We start from the raw sequence: 15710 nt of genomic DNA on the forward strand, positions 1-15710 counted from the left end.
TTTTATTTTAAGACAGAAGCCGAGGGTGAGTGGGATGGGTAGCTGTGTGCTGAGTGTGGGACAGGGAAAGGTGTCTAGCGGTGGTCAGCTGTGCTGGCAGAACAGCAGCCCGTGCCATGGAGGCTGCGTGTATCCTGATTTTGACATTTTGAAGATGATGTGCTGAATCAGTGGGAGCTCTTCTTCTAGGGCCTGTTTTAGGATTCCTTGTTTGCTGTTTGTGCTAAGACCTGTTTTGGTTTGTTGTTGTCTTTGCTTTTCTTAACAAGCACAGAAATAACATGAGCTTCTCTGTTTCTCTGCAGCTTTTACGAGAGTTGAAGCACCCTAACGTGATTGCATTGCAGAAGGTTTTCCTTTCTCACAGTGACAGAAAGGTTTGGCTGCTGTTTGATTATGCTGAACATGATTTGTGGGTAAGTACAGATTTCCCCGAGTGTAATATGAGCTTGTTCAAACTGACGTGTGTGGCGTACCTTCATCTAGCACAGAGATGCATAAATTTCTTGCTCTGTAATTAAGGGTCTAAATGTCATCCTGTTCTTTGTACACTTTAAAACCTGCAAAAGGCTACGTAGAATTTTTTAAAGTCAGATTTCATTTTGAAGCTAAAAGAATTTTCCTACAAGCTTTAATTGGAGTTAAAGAAAGCATTCCTAAATTGAGACCTTCTAAATAGAGTTTGGAAATGTATTTAATATTTTCTTTCCCTGCAGTTTTACACACCCACACCAAAAAAAAAAAAAAAAAAAAGACAAAAAAGGAGAGGGACTACTTTACTGAGTCCTCTCACAAACATATAATGGAAGTGACCAACATTCAGTCATCTAATTCTAAACAATGAATTTGTGACAGTATGAGTGGAAAGAAAATAAGGAAAAAAAAAATAAGCACTGATAATTTGGGCCTACTGATGGACTATCACTATGTGGAAGAGGAGCAGAGACTTAGATGTCTGTTTTTAAGTTTCCAGCAACATATGGTATGATTTGATTTAATGTATTGTAGAGGTGGACATCAATGACATCGTGAGTTGAACTCAGATACCAATATTCAAGCTCCACACCTATTGATAACGTGTGAGTTGCTTGGACGTGGATTTGTGTTTAAACCCAAAAGATATCAAACACTTACTAAGAGTAATCAGTATGTTTATAATTCCTTTGAAAATACTGACAAGGAGAGGAAGTGGCAATATTAATTCCAATATTACTTTTTAAGGCTTCAGTAATATAGAAATTGCTATTACTAATGTTAGTGACAAATTGCTCATTTATTTTGTACTTAGCTCTCAAGAGCTAATGAGTATGTACTTGAAAATGACACAAAATGGTAATCTGGAAAGAAAGTAAATTTAGACCGTACAAAAAGATACTTCTGGCTCAGAACACGTAAAGTCATGGTATTTCATTCCCCTTCATATGCTTAAAAAATATTTAATTTGATTTCTCTTATGGGGTAGCAGCTTTGTATTTTAAAATTTTTATTCATCAAAGTTCAGTGTACACTGAGAGTTTGTGTATTTCTCACAACTGGTGAAAGTGATGATGAATAGGAATGCAGCAGCTAAAACCCTGTATGGACAGCATTTATTTGTGCATCAAATGAATTTACTCATTTTATAGAACAACCACAACAAACACATTTTACTGCTACATTGAATGGCATGTTTAAAACACCTTTTTTCTAATCTTTTCCATTTGAATTTATTTTTGGCATGTGGTTTTTACACTACGTGGTGATTTTTCACATGATTTAACAGCTTTAAATAAAGAATCACTGCAGTCTAATGTTCTTACCATTCCTCACATCTGGCTGGGTCTTTTCTATTATTTGAGACTGAAATGTTTGTTACACTAGTTATTTGATGTGAATTGGTCTCCCCCTTCCTAACTCTTTACTTTTTTTTCTATGGGACATGCTACACAATTCATTTCTCCTTTCCTATATAATTGCCCATGCTTCCTTGCTTCTTAAGCCTTTGCCAGGAATTCTTTTTCCTCCCTTGCATAAAGTTAGCCATGTTCAAGGCACTCTTGGTTCTGGCTTAACCTTGGTCCTCATTTCCTTTACTGTCAGCCCTTCCCAAGCATCTCTCTTAATTCCCCTTTTGTCTCTTTTGCTCACTCCCAACTTTGTGTCTTTTTCCACGCTGCCTCCTACACATGGAACAGCCTCCCAATTAACGTACGTAAAGATCCTTCACTATCCTCCTTCAAAAAACTCCTGAAAATCCACTTATTTTGTAACGCATTTCAGTAATAACAACCACTTGTCATTCTGTCTGTGTTGTGTTGTGTTTTGCATTTCCTGTGCTTTACAGCTTGTGCCCTTTCCGCTCTTTGGGGTAGAAATTGTAGTAGGGGATGGGCACATTTTGTTATTGCTTAGCACCATGTGCTCCCCCAAGCACTACCTAAAACCAAAATAAGTCTATTCATTGTGGGTATCAGTTTAGAAGGATTTAAGTTTTGGAATTGTAGACGTGCTGTCACTAGAGAGATGTAGACTCCCAGAGACCAATGGTTTCAAACATAGGTAGCTTAGAGTTACCAAAATTTGTCTGTAAGTATGGGAATCGTCCTTCTGTTCAAAGCTGCCCAGCTTTAGTAACTCCTGTTGACTTCAATGAGAAGAGTAAATGCTCATCACTTACAAACATCAGATTAATTAAAATAATTACATTTTTCAGCTTCTATACTGGAAACATTTGGCAAGAGATGAATAAACTATATTAGATGCTATCTTATTCTGTTCATTTTGTAATACTGAAAAAAAATTGTCCTGTTCTAATGAGGAAAAGTGATGGTGCCAATTAAGCTTATTAAAAAGTTCTTTTATGGTGAGCAAGAACTTTTTTTTTTTTACTTTGCATTTAGTTCCCAAGGATTAGACTGCTCAAAGCTGAAATTTGATTATAGATAGCAGAATACTTTATAATTTGCTGTAACTTCTATTGATACCATTAGCAAGGGATAAAGAAAGCTATGCTAATTTGAGCTACTTCTGACAGGTATCAGTGAAGACTTATGTTCTCCTTGCCTACAGACATATTCACCATTTAATAACTAAGCCTATCAAGGATTTTTCCTTCTTCACTTCTCAAGTTACATTATACAAAACAATGCAAAGCCATTTGTGAGATTACAATAAAGAAAAAGAATATAGGAATTCTTTTGACCAGTTGTTTTATAACTCTTGTTTGCTTTAATTACCAAAATTCTTAGTGTAATCCACAAATTATTTCCTTATGATTTTTCTTGGCTATTAGTCTCTGTCAGCTGGTAGAGTTCTTAGGCTGTTGGATGTCCCACATATGTTAATTTATAGTGTATTGTCTACACTGTCATCGCGGTTATATATGCTCATGCTATGAAGCAAATGAAATATTTCTTAGCTTGTACCTCAGTGTAAAAGGAGCATCTGACTCATGGTTAAAAATGTGTATGCCCACAGATACCCTTGAATATCTCATACATTATAGGCCACATGCTTTCTTAATTCCTGGTAACTTGCTTCACTCTCACACCTTATATTCCAATTGTCTGAAACTTTCAGCCACAGAACCAACTATCTCCTGTTCCTTCTCTTGTGAGGGACATTCCTTTTCCAATATCTTCTCGTAAAGTCTTGAACGCTTTTGATCCAAATTGTATCCAGGTTTTCTGCCTTGATTAATTTATGTTGAGGAAAAAAAGATGTAATTCAGGTAACGCATAGCTGAGTTAATCACAAGTCCATGAGTGGAATTGATACGTTAACTTTTCCAGTACACAGTTAGAACTTCATAGTCTTACAAAACTATGCATAGATGAAATATTTTCAAGAAAAAGTGTAATTCCTTCAACTGATATGTGTATTTTTCTGCTATGTTCATTTTTGACCTTTAAAAAAAAAAAAAGATTGTTTTAAATGCATGAGCTTTTGCTATTTTATCACTGAGTACTTTTCTATGCAACTTTCATGTATGTTCTTATTTTACCTTAGTCTTAAGTTATATATTGCTGTCCAGAACTTCCTGTATAAAGCTCATGCATTTAAAGACATTATTAAAATTTGTATTAAATACATTAAATGCATAATGATTAATTAAATGGACTTTAAGAAAAGTTTGATACAAATGAGATCTGCTCTGGAGGTGAATTTTATTTGTTATCAGTATAGTTACTTTTAGCCATTGGAGAGGTTATAATACTTAGTTTTTCTTTTGTTCCTAGCTAGTCTCCTAGACTTTTGCAGCATCTAAAGCACATATTTTTTTTTAGTACTGCAGATAAGCACACATTCAATGTCTTCGATTCCATAGTCTCTATATTTTTAAATAGGATTTTTGATTCTAAGCAACATTTTTGTAACTCTCTCTTTTAATATTCTGAATTGGTAGGGTATCTACTTTTCTAGCTATGGTGTACAGAGTTAATTCTCAGGCTCATTTAATATGTACATGTAACTTCAAAGCTTTAAGATACCCTTTTCTGGAAATCTATGTTGTAACTTAAATCGGAAGCTTCTGAAATCCTTTTTTTTATCTCATTCTGAACAGCAGTGACATTTTTATCACAGTAAAATGTGTTGAATGTGTTTTATAGCCATAAAAGCCATTGTTGGTTCTTAATAAGTGATTAAATAAATTATTAACTATGATTTGATAATATGGAATGTGGTGATACATTCACTATCCAAGACCAGTTAAACCATGATCTGGGTATTTTTTAGGTTTGATTGAATGTTTCTCTCTTATTAGATTCCAGTGACCTTTAACAACTAACTGCTTAGCAGCAAGTACCACTGAGAAATGTGGAGTAAAATTCGCCTTGAAATTATTGTTGATAATAATACAAAAAATATATATGAACAGACTGGCTTTGTATTATATGAAATACCTGTTATGTATATGCTTTCTGAAAATGTGGGATAGAGATTATAAGCATGGTTGTGTGTACCTAAAAATAATCATCAAATAATGGAAAGGAGAAAATATTCTTCCTACATGTGAATTTTGTAACACTAGCTAACTCTCTCAATATACAAATAAATATACTTAATTTCAGCTAACAATATTTTGAATAACGTTCTTATATGCTAAATGAAATTGTGAAGGTGTTGTGTCCTGATTTGTGCAATAAATCTGCATGTTTGTTTAATCACATGAGTGTTTTCTAATAAATCTGAGTTTTAAAGTTATCCTCAAATATGGGAAATACTGTTACGGAAAGTCTTTATGGCATGATTTATCCCTTCCAGGTATAACGGATGGGGTCTTTTTGACACTAAAGCAATGGCTGGATTTCTTGCAGAGGGCACCACTGTTCCTGTCTGTTCTGAGAATGTGCTTGTCATGTCGCAAAACTTGATTTTTCTGCCAGAGTTGTAGGGATCTGAGGGTAGTTTGTGGGTTCATTTTCTGTACCACGGAGTGTGAGAACTGGAGGAAACAACTGGTAGGAACAGACCTCAAAGACAGAGGCAAGGATGCAAAAGCATAAAGTGTGTGAAGAATTAATGTGAATAGACTGGCATGAATACTGCATGTTTCAGATATGTACTGAAAGGGTAGCTGAGTTCTGATGGTTTTTATTATCGTATAGAGTTATTTTGACATATTTAGATCTGAAAGATCTAGAAGACCTAGAAAGACCCCAGCAAAACCTGGGAAAATTGTACTGGATCAGTTTATGTCTGCTCTCTGCTTCAAACCTTAGGAATTTAAAGCAAGTTGGCATTAGCAGAAGCCAGTGTATTAAAACTCCTTTCACCATTACCTAAAATGTTGACCTCTTGTCACTTGGAAATGGATTTTTCATTAGGCAGTTTGGTTAATGGCATTCTAAAGAAGATACTTGATAATGGCCGTATACCAGCATCATTAAAGGGAGGGTGTTGAGGCATATTTTTCCCCCCCTCCTTTTTGAAGGACTGTTATGTGTTGATTGCTGTAATGCTTCCATAATTGGAAACTTAAGTGATCGCTGTAGAAATACTTCTACCCACTTTTGTTTTGATTTTATTTTACTTGTGATATACCCTTGACAAAATTTCTTTAGTGTCTAAAACTTTGGTGTCTGAAATGAGTCCTAAGTGTAGGCATATGAAGCTGTGATTTATTTTTGGAACAACAAACAAAGGTTACTCAGGTTAGTTGGGTCTATCTTTGCTTCCTCTTTTTGAAAATTCTGCAACCAATGCCTGGTTAGTTTTTATACCACCTTTAGGTTTTTGATTTATTCTTTCATAGCCTTTTAAGTGCTTTACATTTTATACTTAACAATATTAGTCACCTTTTTTTGGGTATTGGTTACTGAAGAGAGAAGATGGAAATAATTTTGTTTAAAATGAGACTTGAAGCCATATAATCCAAATCTTCCTCTGACCTTGGCACAGATTTAATGCGTATCCAAGCTTCCATCTCTTTAATATTAAAATTAATTTTACTTTTTACTGGCGTATTGACATAATTCTGTGATATTCTCAAAGGTTGGATTAGGGACTGGATAGAAAGAAGGATTTTTGCTAAGGTGCGGGAGCAAACAGACAATTTACTTCAGCAGGGAGAGGCATCTGTGTTGACATAATTGCATTTCAGTTTGATGGAGATGCAAGTAATTTTGAAACAAGCATTGCCTTAAGCAGTAGAGCTCAAGAAGTTGGGTTTTCTAGGGTGTCATGTCTTGAGGCCTATGGATCATCTCATGTCTGTTGAGGTGGGGGCTTGCACTGTAACTTAGTCAGACACACATAAAATCTCTGCTTTAGCTGGCTTCTTACTTCTTTCAACACACTCGGTAACATAGAAGGCAGATGAACTACTAGATTGAATACTCTTTCATGAGTCACCACTGTATTTTCTTTTGGAATGCTTAGCTCTGTTTCACTTCTTTCTTTATTATCATTTATATGCTCTTGGCTTTGCTAAAGCTAAAATGGTCTTGCTGAAATAAGCCAGTTCATCCGTTTTTCCCCTCAATTTTATTACCTTTTTTGAAGTAAAAAATTGGGAATATGCAGTTAATAAATAAAACCAATAGTTCCAGAGGTTACAAACAGCAAACTGTACAAGCCTCTGGAAGTGTCATTACTTTTCTAGAATGTTAATAAATTTATACTTTAATGTTGGTCAATGATGTATTAATTTAATTTAGAATACAGACTTAAAGCCACTGCCACAAAGGTGATGCCTTGTTTAAATTTAAAACAAAACATGTAAAAGCAATAGAAATATTTTCACATTCTGTTTATTTTCAAAAGTGACTACCTAATTGGCTCACAATATTTATGGAATACAACATGTGGCAGCATGTTTTTAAGATCTGGGAATCTGAAAATACAGTTGCACGGAAAGGGAAAGCGACTTGGCTATTTTTGCTGAATAGATTTGAATATTGCTTGAAGTTTCATTTACCTCATATGACAAGCATTCTTCTTTCGTTTTGAAGTGTCTTAGATATATCAGAAGGGGAGCTTGCATCTACAGTCTTCTAATGAACTAATTAAAATGAAATTATGGCTGGATAACATTGAGGATGGGTTTCTGTTCTGTAGCATGTGACTGGTATAGTGTGCACTGACAATTAAGGCTTCCCTAAACTTTTACTGTTTGTGTCTGGGTATTTTCAGCTTTTGTGGCCAGGTGGTCTGTCAGAATATGGGAATTAAGTTATCTTTAGAGAGTGACAGTGAAATAAGACATGGAGAATGCTGAAGCTGTTTGACCCTCTGTCTGCTTGTCTTCTTGCTACAAACATGCCTCCCTGACTTGACTGGATTGTAGAAGTCCTCATGTTTTTTTCTTAATGGTTATCCATTGGGGTAAGATTCAGCAAAGAACTTGAGCATACCTAAAGGTTAGAAGCTGCAATGTCCAAGCACACTTCTTGGTTCCTGGAGAGAGATGCAGAATGTCCTTTGTACCTTTCGGGATTCAGATCTATACTTCCAACTCACGGGACAGTCTTGATGCTCTGCTATTCTGCAAAAAGATATATTGAATGAGAGAAAGGAGGAGTGTGGTTTTGAAGCCTAGCAGTTAGGGCAGTCATCTGGGGAATGGGAAGCGCAGGTTACAATTCCTGTAATAGCTGTAAATTATTCCATGCCTTTATTAGGTCTAAGATTATGGCTTTAACATGCTGTACTTAAGGCTACACTTTGGGACTATTCAGGAAGTGAAGCTAGCAGAAGATGCCTCATCTACTTCCATCATGCAGTTATGTATAAAGAACATCCTAGCTTGTGCTGGTACCTGCACCCATTTCTACACCTGATGTCTTGGATTTAAACTATTAAATCTTAATGTTTTGACATGAAAGGAGCACATCTCCCTGCCACAGCTGAAGTCAGCAGAATTGCTCAAGTTAAAAAAATTCCTTTAGCATACTTGTGCTGATGTGGCAGCCTTTGCTTTGGAGCTTACTGTACACCTGGTCTGCCTGATCTCCAAAACTTTTGTCAAATTGTTATAACCACTTATTTCCGTTTTGATGCTCTTTTTTTGTTGTTGTTGTTTTGTTTGTTTGGGTTTTTTTGGTTTAATTTGAGGCATATTTTCCCACTACAGCAGTAGGGCCATACAGGTATATTTCTGAAAATATAAAGAAATAAGAAAAAGCTTGGGCTTGCTGCCTGCAGTAGAAGAGATTCTGTTCAGCAATATTTGCCCTTCTGTTTCTTAGATGGACACTGCCATGAAAATTGCTGTTTAGTGTTGATTACGTGTGTTGGTCTTTCTTCATATGGCTAGTTACATTGAAGAAATTGGGTGACCTACTTTTTTTGCAAAACTCTTGAGGGTAGGACTTGGTCACAAGCATGACGGGTTCACTCCAATGGCAGGGGGCAAATTCAGCTTTTTCAGTTCCCTGTACTATTTGGCCTGCAGTATGTTTTTAGTTTAGTTTTTGTTCAGTTCTCTAATGTAAACTGTGATGGGGTGGAGTTTGCGATTTGATGAATATAAACTTCTGTAGAGTAAGTTGGCAACAATAATTTTTATTTGCTTTTGTAGGAAATTGCGTTTTATCTAATGGTCAAATTGCTTGCCTTAAAGCAAAACTATCACTTTCAATTCACTTCTGCAATTCAATAACTCTTTCAAGAAAAGAGCTTGCTTTCAGACCCTTTCTGACTGGGACAAGCAAGCATCAGAGCAAGATGATTTAAAATTGTCGAAGTAGTATTTCAGAGGCAGATAAGAGCGAGCTCTGCTGTCTTCTGGAGAGTGTGCCAGCTTTGGTAAGTGTGGTGGTGAGCCTCAGCTGGCAAGTCTGGCTGGGTTGTGCTTGGTGTTATGCTGATTTAGTTATGCTAGCTCTGGTTTAGAGGTAACTTGCATACCTAAAGCTCAGTGTAAGGGAAGATTGTCTGCCTCAAAAGTTCACCTAGGCATTCCTGTGGAGCGAGAGGAGGAAAGAGGGATGCCGCTGCTTTGAGTTGCCGCAGGAGAAAAACCTTCGCCTCCTCTACCGTGGTGTAAGCTTTGCTTTGCCGATCTAGTGGATGGCCCTGGCATACTAGTAGCTGCTTGATTAATAGTGTCTTGATCCTGAACAGGTTCTCGCATTGCTTTAAACATCTGCTTGGTCCTCTAGTTTCCCATGGGGCAAAGCCTTCAGCAGGGTTCCCAATCCAGTGGAAGGAACTAGGAAGCCGCAGGAGAGGGCAGGGGCAGAAACCAGCAGGCACCAGCCTGGTGCTGTCACACTCCTTTCCTCCAGAGGTGCTGGAGGGGCTGTGGTAGGGCCAGAGGCAGAGCGCTCCTCCTCAACACATCTGTGGTTAATTGTGTCCCGTGAGACCCTTTTTCAGTTGCATTTTCTATATGCCTTTATTAGAAGGAATAATGTTTTCTGTGGATCCTAGTCAGTTTTTAAATGGGTATAGAAATCCCTTTTAGTGATTTAGATACACCTTGAGAAAGGGCTGAGCTGGGTTTATGGGTCTCTGTGTGACCCATAAACATGACCTTTGCTCCTGTGTTTTTTCATACTGTGTATTAATAAAGATATTAATTTGGGAGTTTATGGTATTGTTACTGCTGTAGTTACACATGAAGGTCATTATCCGGTGAACATTGTGCGGTACTGGAAAGTTGAAGATGAAGTTTTGACACAGAATCTTCTTGTGACATGAGAAGAGAAAAACTTTTCTAAGGAAATGATCCCTTAAGGCTTTCCAGTATAGTTTTCAGAGTGATTGCACAACTAAAGGATCAGGTACTAACACCTTTGTTTTGTTTACTGATCCTCATTTGTATGTTAAAAACTAATAATCCTGTAAATTTCTTTTATGCTGCCTTTTACTATGCAGCCATCACTGCTGTACATGTAGCAGTGGAAGGCTTAGTGGTAACAGTGCTGTTGATAGGCAGTAAGCAGGCTCTTGTTCTGATTAATTTGGATTTTTTTTTTTCTTTTTTAAATTTCTCTTGAAACAGTATTGTCTACACCTTTGCTAAGCACAATTTGACCGTGGCTAAAGTACTGATGACAGCCAGAAGTAGCATTTACCATGAGGAAACATTAACCCATTGCCATTGGGAACAGTAGTGAGAAACTTGATAGGGGGTGGTGGTGGAGGGAGCAGAGGTCTAATGAAAGTGTGGCCATTGGCTGCCTGTTTAACCTGGGGAGGGGGATGATCTCGAACTAGACAAATCCTATTTAAAGAACTGGGTAATTAGTAGTCTTGTCACTCTACAGATTAGCATTCTGAATCGCTTTCAGTAAAAATGCAAACTGCCTTTGTTATTTCTGTCTTTCAAAGAGCACATAATTGAAAACTATTTTGTTATTTGAGATGCTTCTTTGAATTGCCTTCAAAAAGGAGTTTTTTTTTCATCTGAATGAATGGATATAGTTGTTTGCTGAATGGCAATATGTTAAGATTGGTTTTGTGCCTTGCATAGCCCCACCTTGTCTGAGGATGGAAAAGGTAGAACGGCCTCACCCCACTTTATTTCTTGTACAGGGTTGCAAAACCAAAAACCTAACCCATCATCTCCACATTGATCTTACAATAAATATTAATTAGTTTATGAATATTTCATGATATCTCAGCAATCTTTTAATTATCTCTTTTCATTCCTTCAACTGACTAATGCTGGCGTCCCTTTCTTCATTCTGTGTTTTCAAGCGATATTTGTCCTCTAGTGGGCTGACTTGTAATCCAAGAGCCGCTAGCTTGTCATCATCAATGAAGTATGCAGCCAAAACTTGGAAGCGAGAATATAACCATTTTAGGTGTTTGAACATGATCTCACCCTAATGTTGTGGTGTGGGGTTTTTGGAGTCCTCCCCCCCAGCCTTTAAGTATTTATTTAAATATTTATTTAATCTCTCTGTTACTGGGATTCTGATTTAGGGGGGAACAGTAAAGTAGTTGCAAGCACTCTGTCCTGGGTGTTTTTGGAGAGGAGGAGGGAAGGTGTGAAAGCATAGAGCGTGGTCATCTTTCTGGTAGGTACTGCTGATTTGGAAGCTTCTGCTCTAGCAGCTGAGGATAAGAGGATCCCAAATGGGAAGGAGGGAGGGAGGAGAATGTCTAAGACCCTTTACTGCAGGTAAGTAGCCAGCCTTTAGATATTAACAAAAGCAACTCAGTGAATAAAAACTGTTTAAGAAAATTGTGAGCACATCACTATTACTTTTAATTGCAAAGTTCAACAAACTTTCTATTTCATTCCATTATTTAGTGTTAATAGTTTAAAAAAAAACAACACAACAAAAAACCTTTCTACTTATCTAACATGCTTCATGTTTCTACTTGTTTTATTTCTAGCATATTATCAAGTTTCACCGTGCCTCAAAAGCAAATAAAAAGCCCATGCAGTTGCCAAGATCTATGGTTAAATCCCTACTCTACCAGATCCTCGATGGAATCCATTACCTCCATGCAAACTGGGTGCTTCACAGAGATCTGGTAAGCATTGCGTGTATTACCTGGTTAAGAAAGTTTCATGTGCGTGCTGTTGGGTAGGAGAAGAAAAGTCCCTATTAGTAATCTTGCATATCGATCCCTACAGCTCTTCCTGTTATTGTTGCAGGAGACCAATGGAGACTTGAAACATGAAAACAAACTGTGTTTTCACATTGTTTTTATCTGAGTCATCTGAGCTCAGACAATGATGCTAGATCCTGTAAAAGGATTGAAGATATCAATATCCGAAAACAGTACGTGAGCCAGCTGATATACGTTGGTTGAACATTCTTATAAGTTTGTACACGACTTTGAAAAGGCACTTAAGTAGGAAAGTGATTGATACCCTTGTACATTGTTTGGCTTACATGCAAATTACCATAAAAGCTAGTGAAAGAGTAGTTTTTTCATGGAGTATTTCTTTTCCATGTGGTATTTTTTCTGACCGTGGGAAGAAAACTATGAAAGAGCTGTCATCTTGAAATTTCTCATGACCTGAAGTGGCTCTTTAAGTTGACTGCAGATTACAAGGACAGCCAGTTGCCTTGTCTTAGTTACCGTTTTCCCCTTAAAGTTTCCCACCACTCCTCGTACTTAAGTGCAGTGCTACCAAGGGTTGCAAAAAGAAGAATACTAATAGGGGTATAGTGCTTGCTGCCACTTGCATTGAAACGAGAATTTTTGGCATGAGACAAACATGATGGTTAATAAGCCAAATCTGTTCTTATAGTTATGCTATTGTAACATCAGTAGTAGGTATGGTAGGAAAGGTAGTGTAATCTGTGTATGAATTCACTGCTTTTATTTGGTTGTTTTTCATAGTTGCCCCAGTACATCAAAATAGGGATGCATGTCCAGAAACTTAAAATCACTAATTAAGTTTTATGAGACATAGATTGTTCTTGAATCTCCAATAGTAGATAGGAGCTTGGATTAATTTTTGGATATAAAGCAGATATTTTCTTAAAAGTTATGAATAGACTAAGGAGGCCTGAAACAGAAGTCACAGACATCTTCTGAAATAAAATGTATTTAATTTTTATCATAATACCTAATAACAGGGGCCAGAAGTGGGGTTTCAGGTTTTGGTATGGATCATTTTTTTACCTCGTTCTTTGGTATTTATTGTCACTTTTTCTGTTAAATTCCAGATGTTAGTATATTTGTGTGGGGCTTTTTTCGCCTTTGGAATAGTAGCCATGAGCAAAAGCAGGAAGCAAGTACAACCCTGATTTTCATGCTACAATTATTATTTTCCTAAGGAGACAGCTGTTGCTTTGGCAGAGTGCTGAGATGTAATTAGATACAGCTTGAGAAGGAACACCTGAAAAGTCTATATTCAGCTATGTTTAAGGGAAGTGTATGTGTTCGTGGAACTATTAAATATATGTACACTCAAATGCTATACATGAACTTGATATCTTGATAAGAAATACAAGATGGTATCTAAGATAATAATACAAATACTTTAGAGAATTTTCTTGCCAGTGTTGCTATTTCGAGCCTGCAGCACCAGGTTTTTTGCACGACTAGTACTGCTACTTACAGGTCTTATCTATAGTTGATTGGTTGCAGCAAAGCTGGTGCCTAATATCTCCATCTTTTCGCTTGGAACTTTGGGAGGTGATGGTTGCTATTATGAAAAAGATGACTATTTTTCGTGGCTCTGGAATGATAGTGCTTGACTGATGGTGGCATAATTGAGAAGGGAGAAGAACAGAAATTTGTGAAGTCTTAATGTGTTCTTGGTATGCGAATAAATTTAAGCTAATGGATTCTGGGATACCTCTGTGAGAGAAAGGAAACCATTTAAAAAATTGCTTTGTTACACTGGTAGTTTAAAGGTATATTCAGAATCTTTTGCCTTTTTAAAAATTATTGTGGGTTTCTGAAGAATTCAGGCATTTCAAATAGTTATTTTGTATCTTGAACACAGTAAGAAAAAACTGATGTTATTCTGATGTTTTGTTTGCTCTTGAAATTGGGAGTTAATGTAATCATTTAGTAACCAATTTAAATTCTCAGTTAACCAAAAATTTTATGTATCTCTAATTTTTATTCATATGCTCATACCTGTGATTTTTGCTTCTAAAAATGCTACCTCAGGCCTGATTTGACTGGGATCAGTTTCTTGCATAATATGTAAATACCAGCTCTGCAGTGTCTTCTTAAGATGAGGAGCAGTTTATCTGGTGTTTTTCTCTTAGCTGTTCTAATTTACATCTGCTGGAAAAATATTTTTCTATTTTATGTAAACCAAATTTTGCATCAAGACACCTTGTACTTTCCTGGTTTAAAATAACTCAGTTTTTACTATTTTTAGCGTGCATTTGGATGTAGACCAAAGCTGGTGACATCCATAAAAGTCATGTTACACTTATATCATTGCTTTTTTTTTAAAAAAAAATTAGATTCTCCAGGAATATTTATCATAATATTAGTCAAATTCTCCTGAGCCATGGAAATGACCTCTAGAATTTATTTAACAAATGTTGCAATGAAAAACCAGAAACATGGGAGGTTAGGTATTTGCGAGAGTAGTTGCTTGGAGGTATTTGAAGAACGTTGTTTAAATCTTAATTTGGTACTGTCTTAAATCAAAGAGTTTTTAAAGAATCTGGAATACCAAAATATTCTTTTTAAAAAATCCTGGTTCTCAATGGATCCGTATTTTTAGATACCTTAAAATTGTTACTCTTAAGTTATTTTTAAGATCAGCAGTGGCCGGCAAAAGCTACGACAGAGTAATAAAACTGGTGAACAATGTGACCCTGGAGACTTTCAATACACGTCCTGTCCTTGGGCTGAGCTAATGGATAGTTTCCACCACAAGGAGACAGTCTCATTCCCCTCTTCACTACCACTAGGCATTGCCACCCATTTTAATGGCCTGGCAGGTGGCACTCATCTGACTCATGGTGAGCTCATTCAGGGAGTTAAACCCACAGAAAGTATTAACTTTTCTTCTGCAGAGTTTGTTTTCTGCAGGATTAGCTCCCTGAGAGATCTCACTGGGAGCGTACATGTGTGCAGAAGCTGGCGCAGAAGCAGCGTGAGGCTGGAGGTGGTGGCAGAAAGCTCAACAGACCGTTCTACCATCATCTGCCATTAGATCAGATTATTCATTGTTAAAATGTGCCTTTCTAATTCTTAGACGACAGTGCAAGTGTTTTTAAAAGATTAAATTCAATTGTGATTCTGAATCGGTGTAACTTTTATGTTTACCTTGAATCTCTTGTGATATAAGACTTATGTCAGTTTAAACTCTACCAACAGAAGTACAAATTTAGCAAAGTGCTCAAACTGAGGCAAGTTTTAACACCAAATACACTCACAGTTATACTTCTAGAAATATGAAAATAATATAGTGTATCTTTCAATTTCTTGTAATATTTGGCTTACTTTGTTTCTGGTTTTCTTATCCTGAAGGTAGCTGAAAGGTGCTAAGTGACTTTTTAGGTATATTTTTTTGCTAAGCTATTAATTTCTGTCAGTTAAAAAATATTCAGCGGAAACTTTCTTTATGGCAAGATTCAGACCAGTACAGAATATGGGACCATTAGGAGCATTAGAGTTTTGATTTCTTTGAATAGCATTGTGTCAGTTTATACACCTTGGAGTTGACACGAGTCTATAAAAATCCATACATGTGTTCTCCTATCAAGCAATTTGGAGTGGGATTTTGTTGTTGGATTTCATGTTGTTGGGCAACGATAACTTTACGTTGTCAACATAGCAGCACTCCTGAAAGCCACATGTGAGAGGAGGGAGGCTTTGCTGACTCTGCGAGCTGCTGGGAC

At 36.7% G+C, this 15710-nt stretch overlaps 1 protein-coding gene across 1 annotated transcript in view; it reads left to right on the forward strand.

Annotated features, from left to right (window-relative positions):
* Positions 1–15710, forward strand: part of CDK19 (cyclin dependent kinase 19) — a 134813-nt gene that overhangs the window by 50857 nt on the left and 68246 nt on the right. Inside the window, exons 3-4 of the mRNA XM_068406935.1 lie at positions 306–416; positions 11773–11913. Of these exons, the coding sequence (XP_068263036.1) occupies positions 306–416; positions 11773–11913 (252 nt within the window). The remainder of the gene's footprint in view (positions 1–305; positions 417–11772; positions 11914–15710) is intronic.

The sequence above is a fragment of the Nyctibius grandis genome, chromosome 1 (genome assembly GCF_013368605.1).
Source record: "Nyctibius grandis isolate bNycGra1 chromosome 1, bNycGra1.pri, whole genome shotgun sequence".
In the NCBI taxonomy this organism is placed as follows: Eukaryota; Metazoa; Chordata; class Aves; order Nyctibiiformes; family Nyctibiidae; genus Nyctibius; species Nyctibius grandis.